The sequence below is a fragment of the Chanos chanos genome, chromosome 4 (genome assembly GCF_902362185.1).
Source record: "Chanos chanos chromosome 4, fChaCha1.1, whole genome shotgun sequence".
Lineage (NCBI taxonomy): Eukaryota > Metazoa > Chordata > Actinopteri > Gonorynchiformes > Chanidae > Chanos > Chanos chanos.
In genome coordinates, this window is record NC_044498.1 from 14,566,591 (window position 1) to 14,584,713 (window position 18,123).

At 38.8% G+C, this 18,123-nt stretch overlaps 3 protein-coding genes across 3 annotated transcripts; 1 reads left to right on the plus strand and 2 right to left on the minus strand.

Annotated features, from left to right (window-relative positions):
* Positions 1-1,419: 1,419 nt before the first annotated feature.
* Positions 1,420-2,246, minus strand: npb (neuropeptide B). The gene is made up of 2 exons (XM_030772840.1): positions 1,983-2,246; positions 1,420-1,548 (listed from the first exon to the last, which is right to left on the minus strand). The coding sequence occupies exons 1-2, from the start codon at positions 2,244-2,246 to the stop codon at positions 1,420-1,422; spliced, it is 393 nt and encodes a 130-aa protein (XP_030628700.1).
* Positions 2,247-3,459: 1,213 nt separating this feature from the next.
* On the minus strand, positions 3,460-6,753 carry sgsh (N-sulfoglucosamine sulfohydrolase (sulfamidase)). Its single transcript, XM_030771845.1, has 7 exons — positions 6,621-6,753; positions 6,376-6,536; positions 6,172-6,277; positions 5,410-5,753; positions 4,956-5,037; positions 4,483-4,686; positions 3,460-4,115 (listed from the first exon to the last, which is right to left on the minus strand). The coding sequence occupies exons 1-7, from the start codon at positions 6,715-6,717 to the stop codon at positions 3,556-3,558; spliced, it is 1,554 nt and encodes a 517-aa protein (XP_030627705.1). The 5' UTR covers positions 6,718-6,753; the 3' UTR covers positions 3,460-3,555.
* A 1,409-nt stretch (positions 6,754-8,162) lies between these two features.
* Positions 8,163-16,154, plus strand: slc26a11 (solute carrier family 26 member 11). Its single transcript, XM_030772539.1, has 15 exons — positions 8,163-8,434; positions 9,252-9,444; positions 10,303-10,388; positions 10,677-10,756; positions 11,014-11,156; positions 11,298-11,476; positions 11,662-11,734; positions 11,826-11,876; positions 11,970-12,030; positions 12,334-12,389; positions 13,409-13,549; positions 13,865-13,992; positions 14,719-14,818; positions 15,189-15,322; positions 15,684-16,154. The coding sequence occupies exons 1-15, from the start codon at positions 8,204-8,206 to the stop codon at positions 15,789-15,791; spliced, it is 1,764 nt and encodes a 587-aa protein (XP_030628399.1). The 5' UTR covers positions 8,163-8,203; the 3' UTR covers positions 15,792-16,154.
* Positions 16,155-18,123: the final 1,969 nt, after the last annotated feature.

The following is an 18,123-nucleotide window of genomic DNA, read 5'->3' on the forward strand; positions in this document are numbered from 1 at the left end:
TGTTTTTTTTTCTCTTGAAAGTTGAGAAAAGTTAGTAAAAGACTTAATAATGGTGCTTATAGAAAATCTAGCAACGCAAGCGACTATAACATTTCGGTTGATATCAAGATCTATCTCTTTTTTTGTTGTATCCTCGGTTAGCATGTTCGGCCATGCGTACGAGATTATTTTTCTTTTTCTTTTTTCCTCCATCAGTCTTTTCAGCTCATGACATTACCCCTCTGTGTTACGTGTTATGCAGAGTTAATGAATCCTCTGAAAACTCCTTCTTGTATTTACTTTCTATAGATCTTTCTCTCGGTCCCCGATGCATGGATAATGGCTGCACTGGTGGTTAAATATTTTCAGTGTTCTTGCTCATTCAACGGTTCTTTTCTTAGGGAGGAGAAAAAAAGACCGGTGCTTTTTTCCCTCTCATTTTGGGAGCAAACTTCCACCTTATTTTTTATGGTGGTAAGCAGCAATGGTAGCAGGTTGGCCTGTGGATTTCGTTTTTGTATTTAAAAAAAAAAAATCAGACTGTACTCTGAGAGAGCAGTATGCACTTCTCTTACTTATAGCACAGACAGGCTTTTTCCTCTCTGTGTAAATAAGAACAGTATATCATTTGGCATACTGTGTGATATATTATGCCCTGCTTTTATTTTTGTTTTTAAATTGTAAATATGTTTGTTATTTAAAATGCACGTTGTTGATTCTCACATAGGCATTTCAAACAGTGCGACTAGGCAAGTTTTTTTTGTGTGTTATGATCAGCGTGATATGCAACCAAATGCAAGTGTGCACTATTGTTAAAGAAAAGTTTTGAAACTTTAAGATTATTGTCATGGAATACCCACCCGGCAATACATGAAAGAGGAATTAAAAATATATCCATACGTTGATGTTTTCAGATTCAGATTTAGATTTTCGGACGAAAATCAAGAGACATTAAGAAAGCAAATCGTGTTAATATGGTGAAACCAGCAATGGGAGCGTGAAGAGACATTGCAGTCATTGTATCGTCTCTGATCTGGCGTCTTTAAAAGAACATGAGAACACATGTACGAATGCAAATGTACACAGAGTAAGTTATCGGTATCTGTAAAGTTTAATAAATAAAATAAATAAAACATCTCTGAGAGGTTCTGCTCAGCAGTAAACAGCTTAACAACATTTAATACATATGGAAGCAGGTACAGAGAGGACGGTGGAAAAGGTGATGGGGGGGGGGGGGGGGGGGGTCAAACACAACATTTCATCTCTCACGCAGCATACTTAAGGTTTTTGTCGATGTTTGTTTTTTTCTTTTTTTACGCAGCTGATACCTTCACATTATGTAAAATAATAAAACATTCGATGTCATCAGTCCTGCGCGTTGCCTTCAATAAGTACTCCTCTAAAGTGTTAGAGAACTTGGGCAAAAAAGCAGAGTGTCGCTCAAGCGGTCAAGCAGTCCAGTGAGTCGAGTGACAGGAATACATCGGCTTTGCATCGAAACGTACTGGAGCCGTCTTGCACCAGCTCGCAACTCTGCAGATTGGGGGAAATGTCTTTCACACATATGGCCTGAAAAAAGAAATAATAACATATAATAAAATAAGAAGAAGAAGAACGTGTGAATATGCCAAGCACCAGTCATTACCTTTAGATATTACAACTCAAATTCTCTTTGAGTCTCTTTGCGCTCTTGGGAATGGCTAGCCACTTGCTTTAAAAGGATATTGCCTTTTACGCACGGATGTCACGAAATTTTCTGTTTCACTAAGGCGCGTTTATAGCTAAAAGTTACATCATGGAGTTATATCTGATACTGCGTCGTAACCAATAATAGCTGAAAACGTTTCTTTGATCTGTTAATATTCTCAGCGTTCAGAGCTAAATCCATCTTACGCACGGATGTCGAGTAGCCACTAAAACACCTGAGAAGCAAGTGCTCTCTGCAGTTTGAAAAATCTGGAAATAACTCATATGTCAAATGTGGGTATTCTTACGGTACATACCATATTTTTGAGAACTGGAGTTTGTCGGCTGCTGAGGTCGGGAATCACATTGTTTCCAGCGGACTCCCCACTGTCCAGTGGTGTCTCTGGCTCGGACCTGCGAACGTAGGGTGATCTGCGGATACCAGACAGCAAACCTGAAGCTCTGCCCACCGAATAGTAGCTTGGACCGGTTGACTGTTTGTACCATGCTTCTGTAGGATCGAACGAAATGAGCATGGTGATAGCCAGGAGAACCACTGCAGATCTAACAGACCTCTCCATTGCACACATTTTTGCTCAACCCTGCGTAACACTGGCTATTTGTTCCGAACTGCCACCTGACCTGTGTCAGTTTTTTTCTTAGAAGTCTTGTAGATTTTTGTTGTGTGGTCTCAGCCACTGCATCTTTTATAGGACACGTCGCTGTCGTGACCATGTTCGTCATTCTGGGACAGACGCATGATTCATGATTTCCAAAGAAAGTTCCAATCAAAATTGATCCGCTATTCCCCTGTCTGGAGATGCAGGATTGAATTTTTTAAACGTCAGATATCACTGATTAGTTGTTTTTCTTTGCCTATTTTCAAGTATATTTTGATCTCACAAGTCACGACAAAAGTTCAGATAAAAGGGAACAGACACTTGAAAACAAAGGCATGCATCATCTTATTCGTTTAATAGTGCCCACTTCCGGATTTTTTATGATTAATTAAACTGTAAAAACAAATCTCTAAATTTGTATTTCTATTTCACAGGGTGCACTCCATAGTTTGTACAAATTATAGAACGAGACTGAGAAATCTTACAACTCCTTAAAGATGTGTTAAACTTAATCCTACGAAGACCGTGGGGATCGGATGGGAATATTATATAATGATCAATTTCGACCATTAATTTTGTTCCAGGCTCAGTATCATTTCGTAGAATCAGACCATATCATATGCATAGCCGTTAAACGATCTTTTGGGCTCTGATCTTATGACTGATGTCCCAAGAATGCGCCGTTTTTACTTACCTACAAATGCCTATTTATGTCTTTTAATACAATTTTAAATGTTTAAATTACGTTTAGGTACATTGTATCGAGGGGAAATGGCGTGAATTGCGTGAGTAACCTAGTAGTTGTCTGCTTTGATTTACTGACATTTTCTTAATTACTCATGGATTTATAGACGTCTTTTCCAATAATCTATACTACAATTGTCCAAGTAAGCAATAAAACCGAAACAAAAGCGAACCTTAAAAGCGTCTAAATTAGAGGAAACAATTTACAGAGATGTTTAATCTCTGAAAGCTGGAATTGATGCAACATAGATTTCCCTGGAAAAGCATCTTGACATGGTTAAATGCAGACAGGTAATGAAAAAAGCTAATCAGTTTGGAAACGAAGACAGACACAGACCTAACATTAAAAAATACATAAGGGGTTTATTATTTTTGGGATGACTTTAATGACTTTCTCATTTTAAAAGTTAAGGAATGTTTCATCCAAATTACATTTTATGTCTGAAGATAACAGTATCTGAATATGTGAATAATAAAAGAACTTGTGTTGACACTGAATTCTGTGTCAGGGTAATTTGATTGTTCATTAAAGCCCATTGAAGAGCGGTCTGCATTGTGGCTCCATCTTGCTCTCAAGAACTGCATCTGGGCCACACACCCATGGGTCTGATGTGGTCCACTGCCACTTCAACAGCTGAGTCTTCAGGCTTTCCAGAATCGCAGCATAGGCTGGATCCCCTGCCAGGTTCTGCACCTCAGCTGGATCAGACTCGGTGTTGTACAGTTCCCAACGCTCACGGTAATAGTAACCTCTCAGATTTTTGAACCAGTTTGTGGGTTGCCCGGCCTGTGTGCGATTGAGCAGGTCTTGAAAGGTAGGTGAGACATAGAAGTCCTGGTCAATGGGAAAGGGCATCTTGTAGTTGAGATTATGTAGCAGGCGGTAGGGGCGCTGAAGCACAGAGCGCATGGGATAGTACATTGTGGCCTCATGGAGACTCTGACTGGCGTATACGGTGGACCAGGTTGGCTCAGAGATCAGTGCTGGAAGCAATGAGCGACCTGTTAGCTGGACTTGTGGTCCCCCAAAGAGGCTGTAAGAAGGGTAGGGGATGGAGAACCAGTCAAGGATTGTGGGGGTGATATCTGCAAAGGAGAAATACAAATGTCTATGAAGATGAAGACTGATGCTGGCTGTGAGTGTATGATGTGTGGCTGTGGCTGCAACATATAAATTATAATAAATTATTAGTTGACGTAAAAAAAAAAAGGAACTCACATGGTGCTATTCATATTTGAAAATGATATAAGAATTTGCATGGTATACTTCTGATGACATATATTGGTCTACAGGTTAAAAAACAAAAAAAAAAAAACCCAAAAAACTGTACTACCATGCTTCACGTCGGTCATAATGAACAAAACCAGCACCACCTTGTGGTATGATGAAGCTATTACACAGTCATTTCAAAGGTACTAGAATGACTGCTTGCTGCTGCCCTCTGCTGCTTACCCAGTAGACTGACATAGGCCTTGCTAACCTGGCCCCATCGTTGCCTGTGTTCAGGAGAGGACACTAGCATGGGCTCTGCAACACCCGACCTGTACAGGTTAGTCCGTCCATTGGGGAACGGGATCCCATTGTCAGAGCTGTATATCACCAGTGTGTTGTTATCAAATCCAGCATCCCTCAGTTCCTGCAGAACCAGCCCAATCCCTGAAGAGGAGCCAAAAAAACTATATCCAAAATCTTCAAAGCCATCCTCTGCCATTATAATAGCAATGGCAAAGAAATGTCACAAGATCATAAACCATTTTAATACAAAAAATGTCTTGATTTCTCTGCAAGTTTAAAATGCTGAAGTTCATGTATTTACACTGAAAACAAAGGAATTCTGACTTGGTTATTTGTAAAATATATGATGGCGCACACACAGACAAACCGGTGGTGTTACCATTACTATCCATCTCATTACAGCCCATTACCTTGGTCCAGTCTGCTGACAGTAGTGTACTGGGCAGCCAGGTCTGCTCTGGCAGCTGGAGTATCTGGGATAAAGTAGGGCACCTAAGAGAATATACAAGCTCTTCACATTATGTTGTGTGTGTTCTGTTTAAATCAGGGGTTTCAAACTCTGGTCCTGGAGGGCCGGAATCCTGCTGTTTTTCTTGTAGACCAACTAAATAGAATCTCTGATTGGCTGAAGAGTGTCCACACCTGTTTTCAAGGTGAAAATCAACAGGTAACTAGGAGGTCAAAACAAAAATCAGCAGGACCTCGGCCCTCCAGGACTGGAGTTTGACACCCCTGGTTTAAATAGTGTTTTCTATAATAGCTACGTTTTACATAGCATTTTTGTTTCATAACATTAGACCGTTACTTCCTCATAACATTACTGTCATCTATTATACAGATCAAAATTCTTCTTCGATACCTCACCTTGACCTGATCTGGAGTGTAATATCGCGGTTCCCAGTCTGGAATACGACCCATGCCACTCTCACCATTCCCAAATTTTTCACAGAACGGCCCATACTGAGGTTGGGAATGGCCACAGCGATGAGGGTCATGGAATGCCACATAGAGAAAGAAAGGTTGCCCGTCACGCTTCTGTCTCTCTTCCTTTTCCGCTGCCTCCCTCTGGGCCCGAAGAAATTTTCGTACTAGAAGTTTGATTCGGGTGATATTCCTGCCCACCTGGAGAACAGAGCTGTTCTCTTCTGTGTAGGCAAAATCAAAAGGATACACCGGATCCGGACCCACATGCTTCTTCCCAATAATGCCTGTATGAGATTATTACAAGATGAATTGGTTTTAGGACCTCGTTTAGCTATGGAAGCATTTAGATGGTGTAGATTTTTTTTTTCACTCTGTTTAAATCCTGAAACACCTGCAGCCAATGATTGGTCACCTATTTATGAAGTTAATACCACCGGTCAGGTTGGGTTTGTTATGCAAATGCTGTCAAAACATACAAATGAGGTGTAAAACTGACCCTTAAGGCAGAAAATAACATTAGTTTGATCTTCTCTGAGTTGTCCTGTAAATCAGATGTTGAGCTTCGTCATTGCAGTTAGATGTTATACATCTACTTGAAAGAGTGTGAGAAGTGGGGATAGGAGTCTTGACCCCTGTAGATTGCCCTATTCTACAAGATCCATAATAAGGCAATCTAAAGATATAATATGACCTGAATCTTACCAGTGCGTATGCCTGCTTGCTGAAGAAGCAGAGGAAGACTACGGACTTCTTCAAAAGAATTGAAGTGATGGACAGCTTGATGGAGACCATACATTCCATTCTGGTGCTGCAATTACAGTAAGCAAATGGACTAATCCCCAGGCTTATTCACATACATCCAATATAACATTTCAACTTCTAAGTACTCTGTGCACAAAGTTTTACCTGCGGTAAACCAGTGAGAATGGTAGAACGACTCGGTGAACAGCTGCTTACTGAGGTGAAGGCGTTTTGAAAGACAACGCTACGCTCAGACAGCATTCGAAGATGTGGGGTCTGGACCACCGTGTTGTTGTACACTTCTGTTTCGAAGCCTGCATCGTCAGCTGTGTGAAAAGAAGATCGAATATTGTTTTTTAATGCACAACTTTCGTATCTCATTTAACATAGGTTATCTAAACAGAACATACCTATTATGAGTAGTACATTTCTTCTTTTGCATTCTCCAACACCAAAGCATATCACTACCAGAGATAATAGCACCCGCGTACATAAACCAAGAAACATGGTTATTGTGTATCGTAAAGTTTAAGTGCTATAACTTATCCATGGAAGTTCAATTATAAAACCATTCTTAGGCAATGTTTCCCGTCTTTACAACTGTTTTTTAACCTTTGATATGGATATTTTTACTCCGACGGCAAAATTAAACTGTTAAAACTTTAGCAAGCATTTTCTGCAACAATGTTTGCTTGCTTGTACAAAACAATTGCTTTGTAAGTTCCGCCTTTATAGTCATATGACTACAGTCACATGAGACATCGCTGACTGCAGTGCTGCTACAGAAAAGGGGTGGTAACTTTTTGTTGAGCAGGAAGGAAATGGATGTGGTTTGTCAGTAGTGATTGTATTACATAGTCGCCAAAGCTGTTTTTTTTTCCTATAACCTACACATTAAAAGTGGCAAATCTGAATCACCGGCCGGAGTCGGCAGAAAAGGTTGGGTGCTTATTATTATTATTATTTGTTCAATTTCACATCCTATACAAGGCAGCAGGGTTGTTATTTAGTATTAAACTGTAGAGTCAGATATTTTCTTGTGGTGAAATAGGTTTACTAACAGAATTTATCGAATTTTACATTGAAAGTAACTGAAAGATTTCTCCTGCTGTTTCTATGAAAAGCGTATCATCTTTTTAAATGAACAAGACATTCTATCGTTTTGGGAAGTAAACCCATTTTTATCGTGAAGACCATTGACCAAAAGTCATATGATAATGGACAGAACTACGGAGTAAACAATCACTGTTCCAACTCCATGAATGTTCTCTTATAAATCCCCCAAATACACAGTGTCTATAGCCATAATCCGTGTCGGTGCATGCTGAGCCATTTTATTCGTAAATACTAATTTAAAGAAATACAATGCTTTAAATGGTATTGGTATGTGCCTTTCTTTCTTTCTACTAGCCATTTCATCAGCCGGAACCCCTCATCGAGGGTGCATGAATTCTGTTTAACTGGTCTCGATACTGAACTGTCCTCCCAGTTAAAAATATTTTACATACATCTTTTGTTTCACAGATGACAATTGCTGAGCTTCTCTTTGACGTGGATCTAAGCTTTATCCGACTCCCGAAAGCTTAAGCATAAAGCTCTTGCGCGAATGTTATTTGAAGATGAGGACACTGCAATGACTAGACTTTTTGAGGAGTGTTTTTGGCTCCATGAAGCAGCAAGAATTTCCACTTAAGCAGTTTTTTTTTCTCTTCGCCATTCAGTGCCATGTCACAGAGCAGATATCGCGTCCTTACCCAACTGCGCCCTCTAAATAAAGATCACCTGACCGCGGAACAAGAAGCGTCTCTGTTAGAAGAAATTTTAGATCAGTAGCTTAGTGTGCAGCAGTTACCTGTACATTCATATTACAATGATCGACTTGATAGATTATAGATTTAATCCTGGCCTCACAGACCATCTTTGAATAGGAAGGAAATGAGACAGATTTTACAGTGATGCATTTCATGTGACATTGGAGAACTGTGGATTTACGATGATGGAGCCTTTGGTTGGTCGTCCCACTGGGGACAGAGGCTCTTTGAGGGACAACATTGCATCCTGCTGTTCGTACAGCACCCTTAAGAAGTACCTGCCTATTCTGACCTGGTTGCCCAAGTACAGGCTCGGCTGGTTGAAGATGGATCTGATTGCAGGACTTACAGTGGGACTGACAGCTGTCCCACAGGCTTTAGCCTACGCTGAGGTGGCTGGTTTACCTGTACAGGTGAGAGTTTGTGTATTATATTGAATCTCTACCACTTATAGTTTCTTACTGATAAGCTAACCTCTTAAGGACTTTGTATTCGATCAAGAACACTTTTAACTGGCTTTTCAGATCACGACAGCTTCATCATATGTACTGCAGTTCATGCAAAACTTAAAATTTTGTTTTGTCCCTTTTTATTCGATTTATGTCTCACATACTGATGTCCGTCACTTCTTCCTTTGAACATTTGTTTATCTACAGGAAATGTGTGTGTTATTTCACAGGATAAAATTTCCTGTGCATATTCTGGATTTATTTTGCACCCAATAACATTTACATTTGCACTGTTATATATGTAAATATAATAACATACGTATAATAGCATATATCTATCTCTCTCTCTCTCTCTCTCTCTCTCTCTCTCTCTCTCTCTCTCTCTCTCTCTCTCTCTCTCTCTCTCTCTCTCTATATATATATATATATATATATATATATATATATATATATATATATATAGTAATGTTGAAAACATTCAGAGTTAATTTAACTATTTCAATGGTTTTGCTGTATTTATTTGTCGATGGTTTTGCTGTAAGACTTTTATTGGTCCCTGAGTCATTATAAGGTTATCTCAGGTTGAATTTGAACCATGTCACACTTCAGTGTCTTTGACACTAACGTAATGAGGCAGTTGCCAAAAACTGTTTATCTTTGAAGTTTCAGTGTCAATGTAGTAGCCCACGCACTTCCTACCCGTGATCTACTCGTGTCTCTCTAAGTATAGACCTCCTTTTTTTTCATTCTTCTCTCCCCTTGTTCTCTCTTTTCTGTACAGTATGGCTTGTATTCAGCCTTCATGGGTTGCTTTATCTACTGTGTCTTCGGCACATCGAAGGACGTCACTCTGGGCCCTACAGCCATAATGTCTTTACTGTGTTCCTTTTACATTGAGGGTGACCCTATCTATGCTGTGTTGTTGACCTTCTTGTGCGGGATCATCCAGGCCGGCATGGCTATCCTCAGACTTGGTGAGTGTGGAGGCAGAAACAAGAAAGTAGAATCACTCCAGCTGTACGTTCCTCACATAAACTTTTGTTTGTTTGTTTGTTAAAATGGTTAAGAGCAACCTACAAACCTGTGCAGATGTGGGTTGTTTCCATGTTTTGATAAATGGATTCCACTTATATTTCCTTTCCATATCAATGGAATCAGAAAAAAACCACAGAGGAGAAAACCAGTTCTTGCGACATGATAATACGTGTTGTTTTCAAAGATACAGACATTTATTTTTTAACAGTGCATATACAGTCAAGAAGGTAATGGAAATTGCAAATATTCTGTTTCATTGTTGTCATGCAATATGTTGCTAAACTGGTTAGATTTATGGTATGTTATTACTCTGCACATAGGCACACACTCGCTATGTACATCACAGTGCAGTTGGCAAACATATCCACGCACTGTGTACACAAAGGAAAATTATCCCAGCATTCATACACAGACCTGTAAGACAAGTTATCTGTAAGACAAGTAAGACAAAAGTCCTCCTTTAAAACAGGAAGTTACTAGAAGAGTGACATGAGTGCACCACTGACTTTGATTACTTCCTGCTGATTGCCTTATGCTCACCATTTGTTGGGCTGCAGAAAAGAAAGAAAAAAAAAGATGAGAAGTTCTAGTGTAATGGTTCTAGATGTTATACTGGAGGGTGTAAAAATCAAAAATTTGGAAGGAAATGGATACTGCATGGTATATGGTGTTAACAGTATGAAAGTATCAGCAATCCTCAATAAATGTTGTCCTTAAATATGCAACAAAACTCATGATAAATGTATTGTTATTCAAATATACTGTAGGCATTTTCTGATCCGTTTAACGGTTTTCAGGTTTTCTGCTGGATTTCATCTCATATCCAGTTATCAAGGGGTTCACTTGTGCAGCTGCTGTCACTATTGGCTTTGGCCAGGTCAAGGTGAGAATTCAGAAAGGTTAAAGGTACAATTGGTCATATTTATGTTGCTAAGTTGTTAAGTGCTTGGGAAATGACAGACTTGCTGTTCTGTATGCTGTTATTGCAGAAAATACTGCAGTGCTCTTCATCATGTGGTCCTGTAAAGTTAATGTGTAAACGTAATGCTTTGGAATCTGTGGTGTAAAAGTTAATTCTTAAGGATCTGCTTTAAGCGCCCATAAACATCCCACTGTTTTATCCGTTTAAGCTGGTACTACATGAGTTTTCTCTGGGGTGGTTTCTCTGTAGAATATTCTTGGTCTGAAAAACATTCCACATCAGTTCTTCTTGCAAGTCTACTACGTATTCCATGGGATACCCGAGGCCAGGTGAGCATGTGTTTCTTGTTTAACAAGTTTGTTTTCAGACATGGTCTATGCTTATTGTCATATTTGTCGTCTTATCAATGAGATAATGTGATTAATGTGGATAAACAGTGATGGCTAAAGACAGAAAGACTGAAAAGCTGTAATGGGCAGTTGTAATCATCATTTATCTGGGGAAACATCCAAGTCCTTCTTGTCCTTCCCTTTAAAAGGCATTGCCCTTCTCTTTCTGTGTGTTTCTATGTGATCACTTATCCCAGGGTAGGAGATGTTATTCTTGGTCTGTCCTGTCTGCTTGTCCTTGTGATGCTGACATGGATGAAGAGTCATCTGGAACCCATTCCACCAGATCCACCCACTCATGTGCACGCAGCCAGGGGCTTAGTGTGGAGCGTTGCTACCAGTCAGTGCCTCTGTTTGTATTAAAACTAATCCCTGTCATCTATTATCATCCCCATTCATTCACTATTGTTGCTTGACTTCATGTTTTTGCACTATAATATTGTAATATGGCAAAATATGTCTGCTGATTTTTTCATCACAGTTCGAAACGCGCTTGTTGTCATAGCTGCAACAGTTTTCGCGTACTCCTTGGAAGTTTCCGGATATCACTTCCTGACGCTCACAGGAAGAACCACAGATGGGCTTCCTCCTTTCAGGCCCCCGCCCTTTTCAGAGAGGACTGACAACGGCACGGTCATATCTTTCAGTGAGATAGTAATGGTGAGCTCACATTCATGCTATTATCATAGCTAAACCAAACAGTTTAGGACCATTAAGCTGATCAGTTTGATGAAGGTGAACCATTTTACTGGTCTGCATAGGAGTTGATACCATCCAACCAGTATTTTTGCAGTGTGATGCAATTGTGTGCGCAAGTTTGACTGACCAATAATATGTCTTTCCAGGACGTGGGTGGGGGCTTGATAGTTATACCACTGATGGGTGTGCTGGAGAGCATTGCCATAGCAAAGGCCTTTGGTAAAACTCACACTTAATATTCAGATTTCAGCTGACAGTTTCAGTAGCTCTGTAATCAGGAATTCCCTTTTTCTGTTCTTCCCTTCCACAGCCAGTAAGAATGACTATCGCATTGATGCCAACCAGGAGCTCTTTGCAATTGGTCTGTATACTCTGACCACGTGCGGTTCTTGAATAATAAACATGTATATTATCAAATGAAGCATGGCTTTCATTGATATGTGTGTATTTACAGGGCTCACAAACATCATGGGCTCTTTTGTCTCTGCTTACCCTGTCACTGGCAGCTTTGGAAGGTACGTTTGTGTGTGTGTGTGTGTGTGTGTGTGTGTGTGTTGTGTGTGTCTGTTTATGTTGATGTATGCTGTTGTTTAAACTTGGTGTATATGTAACTGTTAGGATTATTATATATTTAGATACATCTCTGTTGTCTGCCCTTTAATGCTCCTGCTTAAGTGTGCTTTTACATAGCTCCAATGTGTTTCTATTGCCAATTTGCACTTATTTTGTGCATATATTTTCTGTTTTTTGCAAGTACTTCTCATTTACCTCATGGATGTGTGTGCCTGCATGTTAATTTATCTCATGCTTACCTACAGAACTGCCGTTAACTCCCAGACAGGGGTGTGTACTCCTGCAGGGGGCATTGTGACAGGTAACCCCCACACTGAGCTCTTTACTCTGAAGTTAAATCCGCTAATTTTTAATGTCTTAGATTTAATACACTGATTTGACTTCAGTTTTGTGATTGAAGTGATCTCTCTAAGCGAATAGTTAGAACTGAAATCGGAATTCAGGTAATAGAAGTGAAGTTCAAATGGCAGGAATCTCTTTATTTTACCCTTACCATTCAAATGCCTGTTCAATTCCCTGGAGTTAATTCTACTTATCCTAATAAAACATTTCAAGGCCCTGCTTAAAATATGTCCCTATTAATGGTGTACTTACACATTAACCTCAGTGGTGCACTGGAACTGCTGTGTAGATACAGGTTGGCAAACTGCCCTAACATAATTACCATGTGTTTCATCACCGACTAGTTATTTCTTTGAAATGGGAGAACTTTTTAACAAAAATGCCTACATATACTTATATAATTATTGAGGACATTTAATTTAAAGATGAATTGAGAAGCCACTTCATTAGTCATAGTTATATCATTAGTTACGTCTTATTCATTATATCACTCAGGTCATCCAGTTTACATGTTTACTATGGTCAGTATAAGGACTGTGTGCAGAAACATTTTCATGGTTTTTTTAAATAATCCAGCATAAATTTACATGTTAACATGTTTTGTAGATGTTAGATCATATTCCTAGTGTTTGTTAGATCAATGCTCATGACATAAGTGCAGATGGTGAAAGCCAACTATGAGTCCAATGTAGTGTCTTTTTGCAGATTATTTGTATGATAATGAAGTGAGCCTATACCCACACACTACTTTGATATGTCCTTGTCATGTGCTTGTTACATGGCTGTACTGTCTTGGTGAGGAGGACCCAGAGGAATCTTTCAGTATAAGGCATGGTGTCATACAGCTATGTACATTTCTCAAGAGAAATGTATTAAGCTCTTTCTCAACTGTGGTGGTCCTGACCTATCTCTTTACGTGAGATGAGTGAATTTCTAGCTTTTTTCAGGACTGATGGTATTGCTCTGTTTCTGTTGCAGGTGTAATAGTGCTGCTCTCTCTGGCCTTTCTCATGCCTCTCTTCTACTACATTCCCAAAGCCTCTCTGGCTGCAGTCATCATTTGTGCTGTCACGCCCATGATTGACTACCGTGTGGTCAAAGAGCTCTGGAGAGTCAGAAGTGAGTTAATATATTTCTCTGAATTTTCATTTACTATTCTTCATATCTTTTCTTAACTTTTCCTAACATTTTTTAACTTTTTTTTTTTTACAGTGGTTGCTTTTTTGGGCCTGTTAGTAGATGCACTTCATTTTACTTCACTGAAGTTATATGGTCAAGTTTGAAGTTTCAATGTTTCAGTGAGGCGTTTTGTGGTTATATTCTTTCATTGATTCTCTGCATTGTCATTGTATTAGCAAGTGCTGACATTTGTATCATTCAGGTGTAATCTATGACTAACATTACATTTTTTATTTATATTTTCTCTCTCTCTAGGACTTGACCTCTTGCCTTTTCTTGTCACCTTCTTGGTCAGTTTTTGGGAAGTGCAGTATGGTATTGTTGGAGGGATAATTTTGTCAGGATTCATGCTGCTCTACCTCTTAGCCAGACCCAAATTAAAGGTACAGCTGAAGGTTTGGTGTATTGTGAAAGGCATATTAAAGATATTTAATTTCTACTCCATCTTCAAAATTACACAGTTTTTCTTGATTTCATTCATTTCCAGTGCTCCATGCTGTGCATATGTATCATCAATATTTTTCTGATTGTATCTTTTTTTCCAGAACAAAGTAACATGATAACCTTGCAAATGAATTGCACAAACCAACTGTATAAATGTTCTTCAACAAAGTTTTTTGTATTTTAAATGGTTACTTGAAACACAACATGTGTTAAATATTTGAAATGAAGCAAATATAAATAAGTTGCCTCTTTTTTTTTTTTTTTAAATTCTTTATTTTTGAGATAGCAGCATACATTTCAAATCTTACATCAAGCCAACGATAGTTTTCATTTTCCTGCCATCCAGATTTCTTTTTTTAACAATTACAAGGAAAATAAAAAAATAAATACATAATAAGAGATAAACAGAATTTAGGAACTTCAGTTTGGGAGAGGTTAAGTGTGCAAATAAGAGCAATGAAGAGTATACCGGGAGAAGACCTGAAAGAAAATCAAAAATAAGTTGCCTCTTTAAATAGCACATGAAGTTTGACAGTATTCCACAGTATGTATACCCAGTGACACTATTCACTCTCTAGGCTTTGGAATAAAAACACGTCAATGTTTTACTGAGAGGAGTTTTGTTACAAGAACAAGATCAGAACTGTTGTGTTGTACACGTGCAGGTAACCGACCATGGGGTCCTGGTGATGGAGTTGGACAGTGGATTAAATTTTCCAGCATCGGAGTACATCTGTCACCACATCTACACACAGGCCTTACAGGGTAAGCACTGCATTTCCATTCAGGTACAGACTTAGTTTTTAATATAAAAATCTGTTTAATTTTACTTTAGATTGTACCATCACATTACTTTGCACTCTGTGATATGGTTCATTGTAAAACACATTTCAGCTGTAAAATGACTTTATATTTCATTAACAGTAAATAGCTCCTGAGGCCACCCACTGACCATACATAGCAATAGAAACCATAATCCAGAAGTATCCTAAACAGGAGGGACACATGTAGAAAAATGAAAGGATGATATTAATAATTGGGTGTCATTTTCTCTGCAAAGCATTTTATCCAAAATCCAAATGAAACTTTTAACAAAGCTAACCTCTCTGGCCGTTGCTGTCCTTCTGTCTCACAGTGTCCCCACCTCGCTGTGTGGTGCTGGACTGCCACCATGTCTGTGGAATAGACTGCACTGTCGTCAATCAACTCAGAGACCTGCTCAGACAGTTTAAACTCCAGAATGTCTCGCTTGTCTTCGTAGGCCTAAAGGTATGTCTGAGAAACAAAAGAAAGATAAAAAGAGACGGAGAATGGATGTGCAGTTAGAGTATGCACGAATCATAATGAGAGTGAGATGAAACAGAGGAAGAAGATGTGAATGTTCTCAGTTAGTCTAATGATATTGCTCTTGTACTGTCGGCCAGACTGTATGAGTAAGATTAAGGCCCATTAATAAAAGATTATTAGATATTTATAAAAAAAAATTGTAAACTGTATGAACAATACAAAATGCATTGAAGCATCCATGGTGTGCTCTTTTGTTAGACCTGATTGGTCATATGATTCTCTCTCTCTCTCTCTCTCTCTCTCTCTCTTCTCTCTCTCTCTCTCTCTCTCTCTCTTTTCTCAGCATTCGGTTTTGGATGTATTGTTGGCAGCAGACTTACCAGGCTTAAAGCACACCGACAGTGTGGAGGCAGGACTGCAGATCTTGTCCAGTAACACACACTACGACTGACGCTATGACAAACCTTCAGCCATCAAACAGACCACTGAACCAACAGTGGTTGAATAACCTTGTGAAATACCTCAAACCAGCAAGCAAATAACTGACAAAGTAGTTTTTTCTGCATATATATACTGAGTTAACCAATTTGAAGTGGACAGAAATCTACACCGTCAAACCCACAGATGAAAACTCATCATCTTAAAATAACTCAGTGTCTTCTTGCATATCTTTGACAGTCATCTATGGGGAGACCATAGATGGCACCTGCATGTGAGAAGAGAAAGACTGCACTGTGTGCTTATTCCCTTTCACAGAGGGCAGAACATGAAGGGCAGGATGGCTCCTGGCTACTCCTAAGGAACTGAAGGAGACATAATGTCTGGCCAGAAGGAAAAGCTACACTACATAACTGGAAAGAAATAGTTGAAAAGATTTTCAATTAACTATTTTTCTATAAGACTGTCAATGTGACAAAAAAAACACTGTTTTTGCTCTGTTTTTGTCTTTTTTTTTAAACTTTGAAAGAAGTCTCTCTCAGGTTTCAAACAGTTTTCTTTGGTTTTTCTAGAACCTAAAAAAGAAAAAGAAGGCTATTTATGGCACAAAGGGAACAACAGCATTTTCTGTGACTCACATACAATGATGACACTGATGAAGTCTGAATGCCTGGGCTGGGAGTTTATTTGTTACTGACAGAATTCACTGAGATAAGATTGATTTCTTTGATTCTTTTTCCATGTGTTTTGCCTAATGACTGACATAATCCTCACTATGACATCAATGATTACAACCCATCCCCAAGATGAAACACTTATAAAAAAGAACTTTTCCAAGGTTTTTTACAGATTCTGGTATTTTTTTATTTCATATAATCCAAGGAATTTTAAGAATTTTAAGCTGGTAAACTCTACCACAAAGAAGTCAAAACATGTCACGCACTACTTACAAACAAACAGTTTGTCCTTTATATCCAACGAATTTACCTTGAAACAAACAAAAAGTTTTAAGTTTTTCATTATTTACTTTGAACTAACTGGAGGTGCTAGATATTTATGGGGAGGGGGGCACACAGGCACACATAGTCCAAAATGAAATGAAGAAAGATTACATAAACAAATAAAAAGGTAAACAAACACAAATTAATAAATGAATGCGTTAACAAATTAATACATCTGGAAATAAAATCAGAATTTTGGTATTTATGTGTTAATTTGCATTAATCAATTCATTCATTCAAGTCCTAATTATTTTTACATATATCGTTTTATTAATTTATTTATTTCCATTTTTTCTTGTGAACGTGGAAGGATAAAAACCAGAAGCGTTTTTAGCTACTGAAAAGATCAGAGGCTGAGTACGAGCTTTTCATCGATGTTCCCACGTTTCCAACTATGTGTGCACTGTACAGCGCTCGACCACCTTGGACGCTCCATTACACAGTCTGGCTGTTGTTTTGCTATAAACACCTTTTTCAGGATGAAAATATTCGGAGCTATAGTTATTGGCTGTTAACCCACCCACCTGTTGTATTAGGTCCGTTGATAAGAACCGATCTCACTGCCTCTGGGTTACCTATACAGTAATTACGGTGCGTGCCTAAAGCATTTACACTCGCCACACCCACACGCAGTTTACAATGCTATAGAACTGCAGTTGTTTGCTAATGTAACCTACAACTGCTGCAAATTCAGTTCCCAGAGGTGGTAAACTTGGGATGTTTAATAATGTTTCAGCACTATTTTACGCGTAAATGTCATGTTGTTGTAGCATTTAGAGTGAAGGCTCACACCAAAATGACTTGTTGAACCAGTCACAGGCGCAAATACAAGCAGCAAAGCGGACCAGTTATTTTCTGTAAGAATCTCATTATCAGTGAAGTTCTTTCTTCAAGACATCTGGGCTAAATGCATCCATATATCCCTTCTGTCAGTACCTCAATCTCTTTTCCAGTCAACCACTTCTATACTATTTCGGCTTTGTTATACTTAACTGGTTGAAAATGTAAACAGCAAAAACACTGGCAGATAGGCTGTTGTTCTATTGGAATAGTGTATCAGCACAACCAAGCCCTTTGCTTTCAAGCTTAGGGTAGAACTACATGATTTACCATGGGAGGCATGGTCATACTATGGATATTCTTAACAATTTTGAATTCTGTTTCTATTTCCATTTTTAGGGACGCAATAATTGTGTCTTCTAAATGATGATCCGAAAATGGTTAAGAAGTGCACAGCATTGCTGAACAAAATGCTGAAAAGCACAGATCACATGGGCCCTTTGGTGAGCACTTGTTTAAAAAAGTTGTGAAAAGTTCTGTAGGCTGTGAAAACCAGATGACAGT